Below are 21,407 nucleotides of genomic sequence, written 5' to 3' on the forward strand. Positions count from 1 at the left end.
ATGCCCACGGCCCTGGCTCTGCCGCTCCCTGGCTGGATCCTGACTTTCAGCCTCAGGGACATCCGTCCTTGGGAGATGTCTGCTCAGAAAAACAGGAGCATTCCTGCTCTAGCCCGATAGTGCTCTCCTTGGGTGAACCCAGGTCCCCCAGGCCCTCTGCAGCTTTGGAAACCTCCACCCATGTCTGGGTCCCACGTCATTACCTGACCCCCCTCCAGTGACTGCAGGTCACTGAGAAAGAAGTAGATCACAGCCTCTAATGGAAACATGCTTGCTTACAGCTGTGCCTGTAGCCGATGGCCACCCGACTGCTCAGCCGGATCTTGTCCGGGAGCCTCAGGGCAACCCCACAGGTATGTCACTTGAATGAGTGGGCATTTAGGTTTTCATATTTGTTCATATGAAATTTAAGTTAGTATTTTCTTGGCCGATGCTTAGACATGCAGAAGAGCAGAGAGGGAATGGGTCAGGCTCAGTGACGTGGCCTGGGGCGCTCTGCCTTGCAAAACATTCTTTCCCAGCCTTTCTGACCCTGCGCTGCTTCCAGTGCCTGCTGCAAAGCCAGCGAGCTTGTTAGGGTTGAGTTTAGAGCTGGTGTGGGCTCCAGGGAGTCCTTTCTGCCGGCAGCTCTGTGCACGGTTTGTTTTAAACTGGCATGCTGCAGGCACCCAGTAACGGTCTGCACAGTGCTCCTGAGTGGCAGGGAGAGACGAGTGCCATGGAGCAATCCTGTGTGTGAACTGCATTCATTGCCGTTCACATCTGAAGAAGTCTATTGCAATATTTCACGGGAGCTTCCCTGTTCTGTTTGTTTACAGGCGTGGCTGGACGCAATGGCTATCCAGCTTCCCAGCCGGGTTCCAGGGCTGACGCGCAGGGAGATCGCACGGGTACGTCATGGCTTTTTACTTCCTTTGAGAGCTGCCAGCTCAAAGCCCAAATGTGAGCAAGATGTCTCTTGCAGGTGTGAGAATATAGGCCTGCATCGTGTGTGCCATGTTGTTCTGTGATCCCCTTATATGTTCTGCTATTCAGTATGACAGTGTATGTCACAATGTATGATGGGAACTTCTCGTGGGTGTTTGGTTGCAGATGTGGGTACAGGGAGGGCTTTTCCAGCTTCTCGGCTGGGTCCTGCGCTGGAGCTCACCTGGCATCCCAGGGGTGAGTAGTCAGTCCTGACTGACTTCACAGACTAAGCGCTCGTTTTCAGTATGTTGTTCTTGAGAAATTTAACTTTATACTTTCTGTTCAGGTCCTCAAAGAGCAAAGTATAAAGCTAAAGCTGAAATAGGAAGATCTTCCCAGCGGTCACCAGAAGTCCTAAAGGAAATCCTGAAGGAACTGGACAAAGCAGCACGTGGTGGGTATAACCAGAAGACTTGGGAAGCTGAGGTTTCAGATGCATGTATGGATATGAATTCTGCGCAGCAGGAAGGGATCGATCAGAGCCTCACTGCGCTGACACTCATATTTCACGCCTTGCAGGTGCTGGTGAGCTGTAGAGATGGTGCAGAGTCTCTGCTGCCAGTTGTGGTTCAACTGAGCCCCAGGGACGGCTGCTGCCCCAGTTATAGCGTTACTGGCCAGAGCTGTTCTGGGCAGACGTTGGTATCCAGCTGGCAGGAACTGGCGGTGCTCACACCTTGAGTGTGCGAGGGACTTGGCTGAGGAGCCGATTCCTGATAAGCCATGAGAGGGCCAGCACCCTGCCAGTCAGTGGCAGGGAGAGTGCCCTTGGCCAGTGGACAGGATGCGCCGGGAGCTTGGGGTCACTGAGACCAGCAGACTTTGCCTGGGCTGCAGGCATCCCCTGGCCAGGATGGGAGCACCCCGGCTTCACAGCCTGGTCTAACCCCATTGTTCTCCTTGATGTCTGAGGACTCTCGGTGACACCTCGGGGTCAGGGACAGGCGAAAGCTGGACACCCAGCTGAAGGCCCGACACCTAACTTGAAGGCAGCTAAAATGAAGGGCTGTGAATTCGGTGTCGGGTGGTCTGCCTGTCTGTTTCTAGTTGTGTTTTAGATAACTTGGTTGTGGTTTTCCTCTTGTTTTGGGGGACTGTGGGCTCTTCACTGCCACTTGTGAAAGTGCCCAGAATATGGTTGCAAGAGCTTGCGGTTCAGTCCACCATGCGTGTCTGTTACCCTTACCATGTGGTGGAGTTGGTATGATGGGAAGTGCTTCTCAGAACGACTCTTTCCCCAGCTGAACTGGTTACAGCATCTTCCTGTCTTCTCTGAAGGAAGTAATTTACCATCATCTTGCAGTTTGCCAGCAATGCACCAAGTGGAATGTGAACAAGGTCACATGCAATCCCCTAGTCTCTTAGCAGGTCAGGATTTGCTGTCTCCTGGTAAACTGGAAAGTGTCTAGCACTTAAATTTTTCTCCACACGTCGTTTGGACTAGTGACTAGGTGCACCCCCAAATGCCCAGGCTTTGTTTCTAAGCGTTATTAATGTATTTTGAGAAGTATTGCCTCCTGAAGATACCACGTTCCTGATGAGGAACGGTTACTTCTAATTAAACTGAGCCACTTTCTTTCTAAAGAGATGGACCGTGAGACTGTGGAGAAGGAGGCGTTTCAGGAAGGAGATAGTCACGCAGTGCCAGTCTCTGACGAAAAAACAGGGGCAATTCAATCAACAGGCGTGCCAGGTAATTGCTGTCCTTCAGTCATCCAGTGTCATGAATCAAAATCACTGTGTGTCTGCAGCCTCTTCCCCTGGTGCCCGCTACTGCACATCTTGTCAGCAGCCAAACTCTTAGTACAGAGCGAGTGTTCTAAAAGAAGCCAGCAATGGCTCTCTGAGGATGACTGTCATCTCTGGGGTGTGGAGGTTACTGCCATCGGTGTGCCAGAGAGACACTCACTCGTAACCCTCTGTGTGGGTGCAGTGAGATGCTCACCTCCCACCGCCCCCTGTTCACAGGAATTTCAGAACTTTGCCGTTTTGGGGGTGAGGCCATCTGAACCACCCTCAGCAGATGATGGGAAATACAACGCTTAATTGAATGTGCCTCCTGCAATACCTGCATCCCAGAGCTTGCCCTGAGTCCCCCTAAGCACAACAGAGGGGGATCCCTCCTGTGAACTGAGGTCCAAAGGGATTCACTGACGGATCGGGCATGGGCTTAGAGGGAACCTGTGCCACCCTCCTGCCTCTTCTGTGCCTGAGCCATGCTGAGGCTTTACCTTTCTCTGATTCTTGGCAGTGGCAGTGCTGTCCAGCCCTGGAGAAGCCCACCACGCCAGGAGATACGAATTTTCTCCAAAGAATGCAGGTAATTAGCAGTCTTGCAGGGGGCCATAAGGGGAAGACAAGTCCTGAAAGCTGGGGGCATGCAAGCAGTGCCCACGCTGGAGAAAAGGCGAAGCAGGAGAGCAAGGTTCAGGTGTCTCCTGAGAGGGCCTGACTCCATCCCCTCAGGGTGTGGGTGATGGGCTGGGAAGAGAGCTGGGGGTGGCACTCCCTGATGCAGGGATGCTTTTTGTCTGTCTCACTCAAAGGGGCGATTGGTCAAACAGCTGTGCTCCCCCACATGCTCTCCATCTGGCCTCATGAGTTCTGTTCAGTGGGACAACTTGTCCCAAAGGGTCAGAGAGAGCCTCCAGGCAGCAGCACTAGCAAGCCTTGGGGAGTGAAAGTGGGTGAGCGCAAAAGAAATTGTGTGCAAATGTGAAGGGTGGCCGAGAAGGGGGAGCAAACCCGTGGCACTGGGAAAACTGGATTACGGCCATGCCAGAGTGTAAGCAAAGCTCTGAGGAGAAAGAGAGGCTCCAGAGTGCATTGATTTGCAACGGCTTTGAGAATTTCCTTTGCTTCTACTGAAACCAAGGAAACATTGCAGCCCCAGCATGTTCGCTGGTGCAGAGGTGCTAACAAAGTGAGAAAGAACATTTCCTGGCAATGTCAGACCTCCTGTGAGATTACCAGTAGCGTGCAGGACACACTAATGCACAGAATTGTTCCTCCAGGTGTGGATGACAAGAGAAACACAAATGCTATGGATCCTCAAGATTTCCGGTACTACTGCATAGAAGGCGCCGTGGCGGTCTTGGGCTCTGTGCTGTTTGGGATGATATTGTGTTGTGTGATCCGTCTGTGGAGGAAGAGACGACGGTGAGCTGTTGGGAGGTTTTTTTGCCAAACTTCTGTATTAGATGGCTGCTATTAGCCATGAAGCATTTAGAGGTAGGGTATTCTGGAGTGCCGAGCCAGTTACTGGCCAAACTCTACTGAGATTTCTGCTGTAAGATGTTTTAACTGGCCTCTCAATTCATGGGCACTCTTTTGTGAAACCCCTTCCTCCTGTGGCAAGTGTTAGTTAAAAGTGACCCTGCCTCGACAAGAGCAGACCCAGCGACAGACGTAGGATGAGCAAGGTCAGGAAGGAAAACGAGGGATGACATTGCCATAGAAAGCAAGAAGCACAATAGTGACATCTTCCTGCCAGTGAACCTGCCAGCAGAAATCACCCTGTTAGGTGATGCCGTAAATCCCAGAGGTTCACCTCGACCAGGGTGTCCCAGCAACTCAGACCGTGGTGAGGAGCCTTCCCAGCTCTCGGCCTTGCTTTGGAGAAAGAGTCAGCCTGTCCCATCTGCACCTGAGCACTGCCAGCGTGCGTGTTCTCAGCACAGGCAGGGTTTTTTTTCTGTGCAGGAGTACGTATCTCTTTGGATACGTATTCTGAAGAGAGGATGGAGAGCACCTCACTGAACAGAGAGCCGAGGCTGTGCCCTTGTCTGGTCAGGGACAGGCAGGGGAGCCGAGTGCTGGTCTCTGCCAGGCACGCTGAGAAAGGAGAACAGGAGGCTCTCCTGGCCCTGCAGTGCTGTGCCCAGCTTTGGTCCCCTCGGTCTGTCGCGGGCAGGTCTCCTTCCAGGCACGTGCAGAGCAGGCAGGTCAGGATGGTCAGGGCCGAGAGGAGACGAGCCGTGGGCAGGCGAGCAGAGCCCCAGACGAGGGGTGCGGGGTGCCCCGTTTTCTGCACGGAGCTCTCCATGCCCACAGCTCCCACGTGCAGCCAGGCATCCGCACCCCGTGAGGCGCCCAGTGCTGCCCCGCACCCTCACACCCGCCCGGCCCCACAGCCGCGGTGGGGCCTCAGCAGCCTCCTCTCTCCGCAGGCGCCTCTCCGCAGCTTCGCGAGCCCGGTCCGACACCAGCAGCTGCTCCTCGGGCCTGGACAGCCGGAGCAGCCGCTGCAGCACCCCGGAGAGCTGGACCCGACAGCAAGAGCCATCACCTGTGCCTGGAAAAGCGGCCCGCCTGCCACAGAGCAGCAGGGAACGGGCCTCCGCCAGACCAGAGAGCCGCCCGGCCCGCCCGCCTCCACCCCGGCCCTCATGGCTGTCCAACTCAGCCAGCCGGCTGTCGCGGGACCAGCCCAGAGACCTCGAGCCCCCAGAGGACTTGAAGCCAGCCGCCCGCGCCCCAAGCCCATCGCGCCGGCCCTCCTGCAAGGGCCTGAGCCAGCCCCGCCAGGGTATGGGTTTGGGCTACAATGACAGACTCCTGACGGACAGCTTCAGGGATCGACCATTCGTGTCCGAGTAATGGCACAGCAATAAATACAGATCAGTAGCACAATTGTCCAGGTGGTAATGGCAGCAGACCCAGGGATTCACCAATCCTGGGACGAACTTCGTATCAGGGCACACAGGGACCTGGATGCCCACGGTGTCAGCAGGCAGGGAGCTGGGCATGGGACCCACCAACAGGCTGGGGGAGCCCAGCTTCCCTGGCGGGACTGTCCTGCTAAATTCTGAGCCACAGAGGCACCAAAGGGGCTCGTTAACAGGTCATCATCCCCACCTCTGCTCCCTGTGCCAGCTTTGTCCTGGAGTGCACAGGACAGGGGTACTGTGTAGGGCAATACCAGCCCCAGCCCCTCCATTGCGTGCACGCCAGATACACCACATAAAGCAAAGCCAGAAATAAAACGCAGAGAGCACCAAGCTGCTATCGAGCCATAACAGAGACACCGTCTGTTCTGCTTTTGGCTGGGATGGAGTTAATTTTCTTCCTAGCAGCACATATGGTGCCGAGTTTTGGATGTGTGACCAAACCAGTGTTGGTAGCACACCCATGTTTTAGCTGTTGCTGATGGCTGCTTGCACGGCCCCAAGACCTACTCTGTTCCCATGCTGCCCTGCCAGCGAGTAAGCTTGGGTGAAAAGCTGGACATGAGCTGGCAATGTGCACTTGCAGCCCTGTCAGTGCAGGTGGGTGGGGGGCAGGGGTGTCAGTGAGGGGATGTCGGGGTTGGTGAGGGGTTTGGGGGGGGGGATTTGCGAGGGGTTCGGGTGGTCCGCGACTGGATTTGTCGAGGGGATGTTGGGGTCCGTGAGGTGTTTAGCGGGGTCTGCGAGGGGATTTGAAGGGTTTGGGGGGTCTGTGAGTGGATATGTGAGGTGGTGAGTGGATTTGTGAGGAGATGTTTGGGTCTCTGAGGGGTTTGGTTGAGTCTGTGAGGGGATTTGTGAGGTGGTGAGGGGATTTGTGAGGGGATGTCGGGGTCTGTGAGGGGTTTTGGGGGGGATTTGTGAGGGGCTTGGGCGGTCCGCGAGTGGATTTGTGAGGGGACGTTGGCGTCTCTGAGGCGTTTGGGGGGGTCTGTGAGGGGATGGAGGGGTTGTGAGGGGATTTGTGAGGTGTTGAGGGGATTTGTGAGGGGATGTTGGGGCCTCTGAAGGGTATGGGGGTGTCTGTGAGGGGATTTGAAGGGTTTGGGCGGTCTGTGAGTGGATTTGTGAGGAGATGTTGGGGTCCCTGAGCGGTTTGTGGGGATCCGTGAGGGGATTTGAGGGGTTTGGGGGTGACTGTGAGGGGATGGGGGGGATTTGTGAGCAGTTTGGGCGGTCTGTGAGTGGATTTGTGAGGGGATGTTGGGGTCTGTGAAGTGTCTGGGGGGATCCGTGAGGGTATTTGAGGGTTTTGGGGGGGCCTGTGAGGGGTTTGGGGTGTCTGTGAGTGTATTTGTGAGGAGATGTTGGGGTCTCTTGAGGGGTTTGGGGGGATCCGTGAGGAGATTTGATGGGTTTGGGGTCTGTGAGGGGACGGGGGGATTTGTGAGGGGTTTGGGCTCTCGTTGTTGCAAATATTTTGATAAAGAAATTAAAATCTAATTCTATAAAAGAGTTTGGTTTGATTAAGAAGTAGAAAATTGTGAAGCATAGGTATGGGAGTGTTAAGTTTGAAATGTAGTCATAGCAACTTAGGAACTTTAGAAAATGTACTATGTGTAACTATAAGAATTCAAGTATTGTCTGAAATCAGTTAACCACAGAAACTTTGACAAAGATTTGTTGGTTTGTAGTGTTGTGTTTTAGGAAACTAAGGAAACCATTATGGACACCAGTTTGCTGCTTGGAAACCCCTTACCCTTCCCACCTTGATCTAATTATCGAGGATTCCAATCAGTAGAGTTAAGTGAGATTAACCAATGATTGTCTTAACATAAGAATATTAATAAGATGGTGTGACTGAAGGACCAATTGTTAGAAAGGTTAAATTTAAGAATAGACATAGTATGCATTTTTATGTAAACTAATATAGATGATGGTGAGAATCGTACTGCGCAGAATCGCCTAAGAGAGGTCAAGAAGCGGACAAGTGAGGAAGACTATGGAAGACCACCAGAGGGCTTCTGAAGACCACCAGAGACCTTCACTGTGCCTGCGTAAAGGACATTTACATATGCTAATAACTTCCCAGAAATCTAATGAATATGTATGAATAAGTTCAATATAAGGTGTATGATTTGGGTGTTCAGGTGTGCGTGGTTCGTGAGAGGACTCACCCGCGCACCCGGCCATTAATAAAGAAGTGTCTGCTTATCTACACTAAATTGGTGTTGATAAGTTCTTTATTCCGAGTTTTTCGGCAACACCGTCACGCAGCTCCTCCTGCCCAGGGCTGTGGCTGGCAGCACGACAGACCCGCCTTTTGGGAAAGATTTGCCGACCCGGAGCAAACGCAGGGCAGCTCCTCTCCCTTCCTCCCTCCCCGAGCAGGCGCAGACCCCACGGCAGCACTGAGGGACGGCAGAGCTGCGCGCACACCTCGCAAGCGCTGCTGAGGGAACAGCTCCGGAGCAAAGGGCCCTTCCCGAAGGCCGCGCGCTGCCGAGGGAACAGCTCCAGACCGAAGGGCCCTTCCCGAAGGCTGTCTCTCCGCAGCCCCACTGCCCCGGCTGGCTGAAGAGCAGCTGCGGAAGGGTGGGCGGGCTCTGCGAGGAGAGGCAGCCCCTGCCAGCCCAGCAACAGCTGTGCCATTGGCCATGGCTGAGCCAATCAGCGGCGGCAGAGGTGGCCTGTCAGTCACAGCCGGCCTGGGGCAGGGCCGGAGGGGGCAGAGCCCGAGCAGCCTGAGGAGAAATGGGGGAGAGAATGGCTGGGGGCAGGCGGGGCGAGGGGGGTCCAGGGAAAGGGCCAGGGGAGCTGCAGGAGCAGCAGCAGGTATCTCCCAGGGCGGAGGGGCCTGGGGGGAGACCTCAGTGATCACCCACGGGCCCTGCCGTGGCCCAGTTGAGTGCTCAGCCCCAGGGACGGCCCCACGACCCCACGACCAGGGTCAGAGCGGTTCCTGCTGCTGCCCCGAGGGTCGCCAGCCCGAGCCCTGAGAGCTGGAGGTCGGTGTTTCATGTCCGCGGGCCAGGGGAAGGCAGGGCGGCCTCCTCTCCAGCCGGCAGCTCCATGCTTTGGAGCAGGCGTGCTCTGGTGGGGACACAGCAGGTGCCCTTGCTGTCCCCAGGCCTCCCCGTGGGTCTGATGGCCCCGAGGTCTGATGCGTGCCTTTCACCCCATGCAGGCTGTGCTGCGGGCTGTCGCGAGTCCAGATTCAGGATCCTGCCGGCTGCGCCAGTCTCTCGCCAAGGGGTGGAATGCACCTCGCTCAGGAGGAGAGAAGCATCAGTGTGTTTTATTGAGGTAAAATAATAATTTGACAGAGTTCAATAAATTTGGGGAATTTAACAAAGTTTGACAGTGGTTTCCTGAGGTTCAGTAAGTTGGACGGCAAGGTTCGCCTTATTAATCACTGCATGGAAGAAACGTATGAAGGAGAACTGAGTTAGAATCGAGCTGGAAGGATTCACACAGAGAGCAGAGACGCAAAAGGGTAAGGAAGACCCTCCTGTTGAGTCGCGAGGTTCAGAGGGGACCCCCTTGCTTTCTAAACTCCTTATGGAGCCTAGGGGCGGCTCGGTCCAATCTTAGTCTCAGACTTGGACGACAGTTTATGTCTAATGGAATTATCTGTACAAAGTTTATAATAGTTAATATGAAGTAGCTACATGGATTAGTAATGTTTCCTCAGTATGAATTCAGCATGCTGTCAGTCACTTAGCAAAGATCTGCTATTGAGAACAGGCCTCTCTGCCTCGAGGAGCAACCTTGAGAGGCGTCCCAGCTCAAGGGGAGATCACTGCCGTGCAGCCACGCTGCCTGGCAGGGAGAGCTGAAAGAAGGCTCCCTTAGGCTGTCATATTTATGGGCTAAAGTGGCTGGCTCCTAGTCAAATCACATGCAATGGGAAGGGTATGGATGAGACTCCTTGTGCCCACAACTTCCTTTGCTCCTTGATAAATGAGTCTTGGAAAAGCCACCCACTATTCCTGTGTTAATCGCATGATGAGTGTTCCAAGGTGATAGGCAGCGGTGCTCACTGGGTCACTCAGCTCCTTTGTGGGTTTTCAGAGAAGAGATTGAAACTAGAGGAGTTCTTGGCCCGGCTATGGCTGAGGCCTTTACCTCCTTTGGAGCCTGTACCAAACTACGGCTAGTTTGGTTATGGGGTCGAGTGTACCCGTCACACCGGCTCTTGGGAATTGAGGGTACATGTGACCCTGTGCGAGGTCAAGCTAGAACATGCTTTGCAGTTTGTGTATTTACTGCTGTGAATTTTCTGCTCTTCCTGGCTGTCTTCTGTGGTTTTCAGCCTGCTCTCGCCTCCACAGAAAGAAATGCTGTGTGTATGAAAGAGGCCATTATGAATCTTCCCTTAGGAGGTTTTTTTTTGCGCTCTGCTCCTGAATTACTATCTGTATTATATCTGCGAATGTTCAAAATATCTTTCTGATTCCCTGGTTTAAGTATTCTGACCCTACTCCAGCTACATGTTACTATGCACAACTCCCACCAACCATCATTTTTTATTTCAAGTTGTTTTTCATGAAATAACACACATTGCATCCAGAATCCTGTGTTGCTGTTCCATGGTTTTCTTTACAGTTTTCCAGCTGTATTCCTCCTCCCCATGATAAACAGTGTTGCCAGTATTTCTTTTTCTCTTAGAATACACATGGTAAGGGTGGTTGCTGGATGTCTCATCCTTTTTAAGGCCAGAAAGACATGTTCTGAGAAGGCCTTTTCCTAGTCCCAGGTATTCAGGGACGCAAGACGTGCCTATCCCGGTCAGCTCTGTGGAGGATTTAAGAGAGATTGTGCACCTGAAGGTTAAACCGTGCTTCTGTATCGGAAGCTGAATTTCAGCAAGCAAAAGCAACTTCCCCAACTCTTAAGTTGTGTGCCCTTTTAATGCTGCAAAATGTAACTAACGATCCTTGCATACATCTTTCTCAATTAAGCGTACAGTGGATGTCTCCTCCTTCAACTAGCCTGGAGCTTAAAAATCAGCTTAAAAATACTGGATGGTGTAATTTTTGCTACACATGGCCCAGTCCACTTGGCAGAAAATTGGATTAGTTACACAAGTCTTCATGGAAGGCTCAAAGAGAGCCTAAGGTTTTGAGTGCCCTAGGATGCTCTTTTCAGGTAGGTTAACAGGCACATATAAAGCCTGTAATGGCGTAAGGACTCCCCAGAACGTCTTCAGTACAGCTGTATTTTACGTAAGCCGCTGTTTTCATGCAACCTCAGTTAGCGCTGTGCTGCTCTTTACAGGATGGGGTGAGTGGTGTTGTCTTTGGCTGTGTGGGCTTAAATGTGTTTCTAATGTGCGTGTCAAATAATTACCTGTGAAACAGACTGCCAATCTGAAGCCAGTGCTTCCGAGAAGATGAACTAAAAGCTTTGATGGTACAGTCCTGCCATGAATATGATCCGGTCAAGTAAGTGTTGATCATGTCCAATCTGTTCTTTGAAGATTATAGGAAAATGGCAGAGATGTGTGTTTTAACAAGAGAGACACGTACCTAACTTTTTCTTTTTCCCCCTCAAACCTTTTAGTTACATGAAGAAACCCTTGGGCCCACCTCCACCACCATATACTTGCTGTCGTTGTAGAAGACCTGGCCACTACATAAAGAACTGCCCAACAAATGGGGTATGATTGTGGGGGGACTTCTGGTGTTACTCTAGGTTTTAATTATTTTACCTGGGCAGTTACGCAAGAAATACACGAACACTCATATTAAGAATTGTTTCTCTTGGGGTGAAAGGCAGAGGTTATATGGCAATGTTGCAAAGCCCTTCCAAATTCAAGGGGAAGTTGGAATTATAAAGGTGGAATTTTCTTTCTAGGTCGTAGACATTAAATATGTCCATAGATCTTTCTCTATGAACTTTCATGCATATTTTTATATACTTCAGTATTACTGGAATTTTTTCTGTTTTCCACTCTTTTTAATGACAGTTCACAGTTTTTATTATTTTGTATCAAACCAAGACATTTCTCTTGACCCCATCTATTGCATATTTGCGTGTTTTAATTACACTAAGTCCCTGCTTGAGTATTGATGCCATTTCACGTTAGTCACTGAAGGTATACGCGTGAGGGATGAATTCAACCTTCACCTATAGACGGTGAGTGTAGGTTTCTCCAGTGACTGATTCAGAGCACAAGATTAAGCTCTCGCTCTGAATTGTGCTTTGAAGGAGGAGCAGCGGGTTTGTGTCTCTTCTCTGAGTGGATGGTGAGCTAAGGGATATGTCAGCCTTAAGGAACCTGAAGTTAAGCCAAAGAATGTCGCTCGAGTTCAAACCCCTGCTCAAGCCTTTGGAACATCCTGGCTATATTTATGTAGGAGAAGCAGTATTTCAGTTGAGCAACCTTTATGCTAGGTAAAAGGAGAGGATTAAAGGCTTTTGCTGCTTAAAATCATCAGGGAAATGTCATTTTAAGTGTGGGTCTTGAGGTACGTCTGCCTCTCTTTTCTTGAACAGGACAAAAAATTTGAGTCTGTTCCCAGAGTTAACAAGAGCACAGGAATTCCACAGAGTTTCATGACAAAGGTGAAGGATCCCAATACGAAGGGTGCTATGCTGACAAGATCTGGGAAATATGCAACACCACCTATTAATGCATAGGTATGGAACTAAGTGGACTGACCAAAAAGTGAAGGAGAGAAAGCATGTATCAAAATCTGAGTGGCAATGCAACCCAGTTGGCCAGCATCTGTTGATTCAGAGAAATTGACTCAATAGTTTGATTAACTATTAAGTAGGTATTCTTTATTGGCAGCGCTGGATGCACGGGGGATCGCTCCACCTATCGTGCACACCGTCAGGTCTAATTGTGCAGGTTAAATACATGTTCTATATACATATTCACTAGATTTCCGAGAAATGTTATACATATTCATTAGTTTTCCGGGAAACTATTAGCATATGCAAATGTCCTTTACGCAGGCGCATTGAAGGTCTCTGGTGGTCTTCAGGAGTCCTCCGGTGGTCTTCCATAGTCTTCCTCACTTGTCCGCTATTTGACCCTTCTCAGGTGATTCTGCGCAGTATGGTCTTTTCTCGTTAGTGTTCTTATTATCTAAGTTCTCATTAGTGGTGTAAAAACCATAGGGTTAGTTTAAGCTAAATTATCTACAAGGACGAGAACAAAGGCAGGAGTTCTTATCTTTTCTGGCCCTATCTATTCAAGCAAGGCCTCTACTTGAGCCTTCTCGACAAGATCGTAAATTTATCAAACATTTAATTAAGTTTTGTGATTGTTCATGGTTCCTTCTTGCTCATCACTCCCAAGTACCAGTCTCTGACAGGATTAATCCTTGATGAGCACTGGTCTTTGGTATGTAAAGTTACAGAGAGACAATCATTAAGCAATTAGCAGTTCGTTCTCTATATCACTGTCATTCCAAGGGAGGAAGCACTGTCATTGTACCTTAACCTGAAAATCTGTGGTACTTTCTAATATTAAAAGAGGGTGGTCCTACTGCTCATGCCCCTGGAAGTTGGCTAAACTTGCGGTATGCTAAGAATCTGCGTTTCTGCAAAACACTTCAGTAGTGTTTACAGTGGAGTCGTTCTCCTTGAAAGCTCATTTTGCTTCTGTTTTCTGTTTCAAAGGCTTCTTGCCAAATTTAGCAGGTAGCTGTTGGCCTGAGATTTCCTCCCCTATGACTTCCATTAAATCCCGTGTGTGAAACAGACTGACGTTTTCCTGTTGCTATAAACTGAGAAAATACTACCGTGTGCTGACAAGAGTGGCTGTTTTAAAATGCACTTGGTAGCACTTTTGGTTTTCCATCATGGATCTCCTTTTGTAGAAGCTGTAACATAGACGTTTTCCTTTTAGAAAATGTAATTACTTGGAGACTACCTTTATCCTGTGCCTGCAATTTACATTTATCCTCTGGCAAAGGAGAGGTGGGATTCATTTTGCCTGATTTCTAGCTGTCAAAAAAATATTTTCCTAGTCTGAGCTTCTTTCTTAGTTGATCCAATGAATGGGAGAGTTCTGCAGAAAGAAAAGTGTCGTCGTGTCCCCCCCCTTCTAGTGTTGTGGCTGTAGAAAAGTAGTTTAAACTAAGCACAAGTGTTTTAGGAGGCTAATGTGGAGTGAGAAGAATTCCATTTCTTCTCTTCCTTTGGTAAAATCCAAAGCTTGGAAAAGTTTTCCTTTACCCATCTTTAACTTGTTTCTTTTTCCTTCCCCACCCTTCCTCCAGGGAAGCTTCTGCTAGAGAAAAGAAGGAAAAGCCTCCCTTTTTACCAGAGGAGGCATCCTCCTCCTCCTCCGATGATCCTGTTCCAGACGAGTTGTTATGTCTCATTTGTAAGGATCTAATGACTGATGCAGCTGTTATTCCCTGCTGTGGGAACGGTTATTGTGATGAATGTAAGTGTTACTCCCATATTTGTTGATTCAAAACATCACATCTGATCTTCTGAAAGCAGAAAGAGGAGATAACGAAATAACTTTGTTACCAGTTCTATTTAATATTTAATACGAATTGAATACGAAAGCGCTCTTCTCGTATAAAGGGCAAAAGAAAGCCAGGAAGCTTTTCCCCCTTTTTTACGTGTCTAGTTAGATCTTCTTTACATGCAGAAGGACGAGTATGAGAAGAGTGGCTAACGGTGCAGGTGATTACAGTGTTAGATATTAAATGCGTTTAGTTTGTCCACAGCCCTTTCTCTCATAGAAAATTACGTAGCCAACTCTGGGGACTTTTGGTGGTCTGCAAGAAGCGGATAGTTAGGCATTTAATCCACATTCTTCTCCACGGGAGAGTTGGTTAAAACCTTCAGAACTCGAACCTACTAATGTTTTTTTGAGACGTGTTTTATTCATTAACCTTGAGGTTGGGGACTTCTCACTGTACTAGATGGTGGGAAAGAGACTAGTTGAAACATCAAGACACAGCCTATGCTCCATCTTCAGATGTCACACTAGTGAAATATCAAAACTGTATAGTTATTTGCTGCATACTAGAAATTTTTTACACTGTTGAACATTTCTAGCTTCATGCTCTCAATTCAAGACCATATTCACCCATTAATCATATGTGTGCTTTTATAATTGATGAGAACCCCCAAAACTTCCTTAGTTGGGCTAAATACTATTTTGATTATTCTAATTATACAGAGGTATTAGAACAGCATTGCTGGAATCTGAGGAACATACATGCCCAGCATGGCATCAGACGGATGTTTTGCCTGATGCTTTAATTGCCAACAAGTGCCTACGCGAGGGAACGGGATGACATTTACATAAAGTGCTTGTAAGAAGAGGCTATTTGTAGAAAGCTGAAAGGGAAGAAGATACTAGTTTACATCTCCTTAAGCAAGGCGTAATTGAATAAGGCTAAATTTACTTTTCAAATACATTATCTGTTGTTGTCACAGAAGCTTACAACTCTTTAGAGACAACCTGGCAAATTCAGGTCATGCTTTTGTTTAACATGATTGCCTCGCTTTCAGATTCGGCGTTAACGCTGAAGTACATTACATACAGTTACTCTGAGTTACCAGTCATTAGTATGAGTGTTTCATGTGATGTGCATGTTGGTTTCATATATCTGTCTGTTGGTTTCTTTTAGGACTGATAGCTTTTACAGAAATACACAAGTAATTTTCCTCTGTGAAGGCTTTTGTTCGTAGATCTGCTGAAGTTTCATCTTACCCTTTTTGTAAATGTTTTTCTGCCTCTAGGCTGTGAACAATTTAAGAAATGGAACTGGCTACACAAAAAGGCTGCGTCAGCAGATTTGGCAGCAACAGCAGCAGCAGCCGCTACTGCCACCGCCTCCACCACCACTCATGAGTGTTACACCTCCTGCTGCTCTGGTGACTGCCGCTGAACCTTCTACATCTTCCTCTCTGTCAACCAGCAGTTCGTTGGAAGAGAAGGTAAGCTTTATTTCAACATATGCAGCGATTCTTATGTTTTAGTAGAGCTTATTTTCCAACTGTCTGTGTTTATTCATAAGGGCTATCAGGTTCCTGTGCGAAGACAGCCAGTATTAGCAAGTCATCTGGGCCCCCAAGGACAATCAATACCCACCACTGGTAAGAACCTTTAACTTTAGAATGTCTTTTAAAAAATTCTCTTCAGATAAACTGAATGGGATTTTTTGCTATTTCCTCCCTCCGCTTCAAAAGGTCATCCAGCGAGAGCCAGTACACTTTGCTCAGCAGGTGCCAGACCAGGCTGGGAACTGCAAGTGTTGTACAGAAATTCTATGTATTACTACTTGTAAGCTGTTAAACGAGGCCATAGCACTTAACTTCTGCAACAGCCGATTTATAATGAAGTAAGTATGGACAGAGAGTTGTGGAGAATACAAGTGGTCCTTAATTTTTAAATGGCCTAATTTGAATTGGCTTTAACAAAGGGGATCTGTGCTTGCAGTAAAATTGTTTAAAATAAAACTCCAGTACCTGATCGAAAAGAGGACTCTGAAAAAGGAACTTTTTTGGAGGAAACCATAATTCCATATCAGAATTCAATACAGTTAAAGGCTCAGGTGGAAAGCCACCCTTTTGATTTCTGGCTGAACAGGGCTGTAGAAATTGATTTCCCAATAGAAGTCAGCCTCCAACATTCTTTTTCTAACAACTTAGTTGACACTGATTGAGCAAATTCTTGGTAAAGTCAACACTGTTATCTTATGACAATTTTGAGTTTCTTCAGTTTAGTCAGGCCAAATAGCCAAGCTGCTTTCTCTTAGTTGGGGAGAGAGGAGTCTGTTTTATCTATTATTGCAGTGTCAGGTCAGTCCTTCCTTTTGGTATGTATGTGTTAGAGATAGATTGTAAGGGTGCACTGTGTTTATAAAATCTTAAAGATAATCAGAACAAAACCCTGGATCCATCCCACAGATTGTCTAAAATCTCCAATTCAGGAAGCAAGAAAATAACAGTTCAGGGACAAGAGCAGGCCAAATACATCATTGTGAGGCAACAGCATAGGAAGCGTACGTGGAAGAAGATAAAAGAAGTTTGAGGGAAAATGAGTTGTTATCTGTGCCGTACGGGCTGCCGGCGCCTGCGGCGTGTCACTGCTCTCGGGCTACCGACCCAGCTTCAAGGTGGAAAAAAAGTGGCTTTCTCTGAATGCTGGCATCAGGAACAAGGTGCTTTAACTTGCCAGCAGGTGCCTGCAGGCTTTTATTAGCATGAGTTTGTGTGGTAGGAATGGAAGGTGTAGCTGGTGTTACTTCAGTGAAGGTCATGGGGTTTGGGGGTTTTCTTGCCTGGTTGGATTTGATTGGTTGGTTTGTTTGGGTTGGTTTGGTTTGTGCTATCAATTTGGGGGGTTCAGGAGCTGATTTCCATTCATTCCTCCTCCCAAGTGGTGAGGCTAGAAAAGGCTGGAGTGATAAATTTCTACCCGGCTGGAGGCAAGCCGACCGCATGAGTCGGAGAGACGCATTCACAGTGGAGGCTCATACACCACCCTGATGGCTGAAGGCAACTCCCTGAACTGTAATAGTGTGAACTTATCTGTTGTCTCTCTGAGTATGCAGGAGAAATGGCTTGCAGCTTTGTGGAGCTATAAACAAGTGTCAAAACTTGGAACAAATCAGTTTAACTTCTCGTATAAAATTAGGATTTCTCGGAACAGAAGTAGGTTGGAGCTGTTCGCTATGGTGGACAAATCATAGCAAGAGCTAGCAAAATATTAAACTGCCAGAGACTTCTCATTTCAACAGAAGGCTGATGGATGAATAGGTAGTATGCCATGTGTGCTACTTTCTCTCTTAAGTTCTCTTCTTTGTATATGCCTGGCAGTCTGGTACAGTTGAGAGAGAGAAGTAAGATTTTTTTATTTTTTATTTTCTTTAATACCAAAAGGGGAACACATTCTGTTGGGCATAAGTCACTCTCAGTAAAGCTTTCCAAGTGCCATTTTAAGTTGTGACATCAGATTTTCAGTAATACATGCAGGCAACTGAAAATATCAACTCTTGACTAAAAGAATTTGCTCTTAATAATATCTGCTACATCTAATTGATGTTGTCCTCTATGTCAATCTCTAATTACAGCCTCCGTAGGAAGAACGGGGCAATGAAAGGCAGATGGTGGCCTTCTGTACACTGGAAAGATCTTGGATGCTAGCAAAGTCTAAAACCCATTCTTGTGTTGTGCAAACTCTCTGAAGTGCAAGTTGTACGCTGCAAGTAATACGTAAAGCGTGTAGGAAGTTGCTGCTGTAGGTGTTCTAATTTAGATGTAGTGCACATCAATTAAACATAGGCTTTCCTTCTGTATTTGTTATGGAAATGATAGCATAAGAAGGAAAATATTCCTTATGACTATTTTGACTTAGGAAGTGGAAGTTGACAATGCCTAGAAACAAGGCAAGGCAAATTAGGTCAAGGCCTAGCTACCCTTGTAAGTAAACAGCTGTTCTGACTGGGGAGACTAGTTGATAGGACTACAGTCCTAATACCCCCCCGCTCCATGTTTTTGGAAAACGCATAGAAACAAGTTTGAAAAATGAGCTCATAGAGAAGGGAGGCGGGGGGAACCCCCTAGATGACTAAAAGCCATGTCTGTAGTTGGATAAAGCTACTCTGAGAGAGAGAAATCCATCTTCCCTCAGTGGAAGAGTAAAGGCAACAATTGGAAGGAAGGAGCTGCAATAAGCTACCTTTTTAAAATCAAGTGTCGAAGCTGTCCTTTGAGCACTTCCTCATCCCTTTCCAGCCAAAGTGGGTCAGATGCCTTAAACAGTTCTAAGCGTCTCTCGACTAACCCAGCTAGTATTTGAAGTTGTCCGTATATGAAGTAGGAAAATGTCCGGTTTGAATAATGGCATCATTAATGCCTTTAGCCTTTGGGTCTGGATATGGGCTTTTTGACAAGCATGATGAGTTGTAGAGACCTTTTCCATGTGTCTCCCCCTTTTGCTACTAGTGTTTCTGTAGAGACCCTTGATCCATTAAGTACAGTCCTCACCTCCTGTCCACTCCTTTCTCTCCCCTGGTTTCAGCTGGTAATGCAAAGTAGGGGTTTCTTTCTCCCTTTTTCCCTTTCTAAAGCAAGGGTTCTTTGGTGTTAAAAAAAAAAAACTCACGCTGCTTTTAATTTAATGTTGTGCTGCCATGTCAGTCCTGTGCTGCTTCTGATTGCAAGGAAGTCTAAGCAGGCAGGGGAAGTGGAGGGTTGGAGGTGAAAATGATGCCTTGCTGTGCCTGGAGTTCCAGGGGCAGTAACTTTGTGGGCCTCCAAACCCAGGTGCCTGGTGTCCTGCTCAGCCTAACTGGGCAGTGAGCTAGCTCAAGCAGATTTGAGCACCTTCTACAAACAGAGCTTAACTTGTGCTGCTCTGCGTGCTGACATACAGCTCTTGGATTTAGATTAAAACAGATGTATGTTGTCATGGTTTAACCCCAGCCAACAACTAAGCACCACGCAGCCACTCACTCGCTCCCCCCCCACCCAGTGGGATGGGGGAGAAAATCGGGAAAAAGAAGCAAAACCTGCGGGTTGAGATAAGAACGGTTTAATAGAACAGAAAAAAAGAAACTAATAATGATAACGGTAACACTAATAAAATGACAACAGCAATAATGAAAGGATTGGAATGTACAAATGATGCGCAGTGCAATTGCTCACCACCCACCGACCGACACCCAGCTAGTCCCCGAGCGGCGATTCCCTGCCCCCACTTCCCAGTTCCTATACTAGATGGGATGTCACATGGTATGGAATACCCCGTTGGCCACTTTGGGTCAGGTGCCCTTGCTGTGTCCTGTGCCAACTTCTTGTGCCCCTCCAGCTTTCTCGCTGGCTGGGCATGAGAAGCTGAAAAAACCTTGACATTAGTCTAAACGCTACTTAGCAACAACTGAAAACATCAGTGTGTTATCAACATTCTTCACATACTGAACTCAAAACATAGCACTGTACCAGCTACTAGGAAGACAGTTAACTCTGTCCCAGCTGAAACTAGGACACTACGGACTTCACCAGCCATTGTCATGGACTCTGAGCCTGTACTGTAGTGAAAGCAAAGCAAGTATTAAAAAAAAAAAAAGCAAAAAAAAAAAAAGCGTGCTTTTCCAAAATATTGACAAGATTGGAAACAACAGATGGCTGTGGGCAGGTGGGAATACAGAGAAATGGGCAGCGTGCATCTGGATTTAGGATTTGTTCCGGGATTTGGGCAATGCTACCAGGCCTAAGGATTTGGGTTTGGGGGGTGCCACTGGGTTGAAAGCTGTTGAAAGCAGCGTCTGGTCCAGTGGAAGCAAACCCTGTCCCTCCAGCAGTGCCAGCAGTGCATCTCGTAAGGTGCTGCGCACCAGTGTGGTCATGCTGCACTCTCTGGATGGTTGTTTCAGCAGCTTGGGTCCCCGGCTGGCCACCCTTGAGAAGAGCTGGGGTGCCACCCTCAGGTGTTGTTAACTCACCCGGTTTGAGGTGAAATCATGTCTCTCACATTTAGAATACTTTAGGATAGTACAAACCGTGCTGTCTGCTCTGCCTTGGTAGTCATGATGTGTTTCTGTTTATAGTTGAATTGCCTTATTCCTTCTTTTGAATCTCTGATGCAGATCACTCAGGGCCATTGATCGAGGCTGATTTTTGAATTGTGCCTGCTGTTTTGCTTGGCAGTGCTGCAGGAGGGAAGCCAGGCAGCGCTGTTCTGCTACTGCTTGCAGGGGTAGCCGTGGAGGAAAGAGGCTTTAGGAAATCCCTTCCCAAGTCCAGCTGAAGCTCAAGAGGTTTTCTGCTGGTGGAGTTGCTGTGGCACTTGCATCACTTCGCAAGGTCTCTAACTTTCCTTGGGATCACCTTAGTTTCTGCTCTGTAGGAGGTTGCTGGCAAGCACTGAGTTCGCACAGCCTGTGCTCCTGTTGAATTGTCTTGTTGCTTTTTGTCACAAAGCAGTTTGTCAGAAAATGTCTAGTGAACGAGGCTTGTGGTGATAGTTTGCTATCTGGATGTTCAGAAACAGGAGAGAGGTGTAAGTTAACGTTTTTAAGCTGGATGGAAACAGCTGCTTGAATTTATTAAATGTCTTGGCACACGTCAGAGTAGCTCTGATAGAAGCAGAATCAGAATCAGAAGCTGATTTGGAAACGTATAAGTGGAAGGGTGTTTTCCAGTAAGGTGGTTGGTTTGTTGGGTTTTTTTTTTTTTCTGTTGTGGAGTCTTCAGTATTTTATTTTCTCCCACAGTACTCCTAAGCTGCAGAACCAGCCTCAGAGGCACTATGGAATGACTTCTCCAATTAGCTTGGCTCCTCCTAAGGATGTAGATTGCATTCATAGTCAGAAGTTGGTCGAAGCAATGAAAGCATGTGGGGTATTTGAAGATGAGGAAGAACTGAATCACAGGTATAACAAGGCTGTAAAATTTGTTACTCTTCTGGGTGTTTTTTAGGGCAAACTTATATATGAGTTTTCTTTACAGGCTGGTGTGATGGTCTGATAAATTATAGTCAGTGTCTCAAACATTCGTTAAAGAACTTTGGTGGAGAAAACGGCCTCTGTAAAAATGCTGGAGTTTTGTGAACAGGACAATGTGGCCGGAGGAGAGGGCCCCACGGAGAGTGGGACTGCACTTCTCTGAAGCCACAATTCCTTATCTTAAGTGACCAGGAGAAGGAGCAGAGCATATGCGCCTGGAGGAGGAGCCCCACGGAAGATGGGACTGTGCTTCTATCTTAAGCCGTCATGCCAGCAGGGAAAAAGAGGCAACTCCACAATGAACCCCCCCGCAAAGCTCACTGACCGATTGCAGAGA

General features: G+C 48.1%; 1 protein-coding gene and 1 long non-coding RNA gene across 3 annotated transcripts; both read left to right on the forward strand.

Moving 5' to 3' along the window:
• The first annotated feature begins 131 nt into the window (after window positions 1–131).
• Window positions 132–5,568, forward strand: LOC138684376 (uncharacterized). Its single transcript, XM_069778062.1, has 8 exons — window positions 132–353; window positions 819–890; window positions 1,093–1,164; window positions 1,256–1,363; window positions 2,555–2,662; window positions 3,221–3,289; window positions 3,984–4,128; window positions 5,139–5,568. The coding sequence occupies exons 1-8, from the start codon at window positions 260–262 to the stop codon at window positions 5,566–5,568; spliced, it is 1,098 nt and encodes a 365-aa protein (XP_069634163.1). The 5' UTR covers window positions 132–259.
• A 9,790-nt stretch (window positions 5,569–15,358) lies between these two features.
• On the forward strand, window positions 15,359–21,172 carry LOC138684373 (uncharacterized). Of its 2 annotated transcripts, XR_011323661.1 has the most exons (4): window positions 15,359–15,557; window positions 15,638–15,716; window positions 20,840–20,998; window positions 21,075–21,172. It is a non-coding gene; the product is annotated as an uncharacterized lncRNA (long non-coding RNA). The 2 variants fall into 2 exon arrangements; XR_011323662.1 differs by lacking the exons at window positions 20,840–20,998; window positions 21,075–21,172 and adding an exon at window positions 17,696–18,294.
• The last annotated feature ends 235 nt before the right edge of the window (window positions 21,173–21,407 follow it).

The sequence above is a fragment of the Haliaeetus albicilla genome, unplaced genomic scaffold (genome assembly GCF_947461875.1).
Source record: "Haliaeetus albicilla unplaced genomic scaffold, bHalAlb1.1 scaffold_57, whole genome shotgun sequence".
NCBI classification, from domain to species: domain Eukaryota; kingdom Metazoa; phylum Chordata; class Aves; order Accipitriformes; family Accipitridae; genus Haliaeetus; species Haliaeetus albicilla.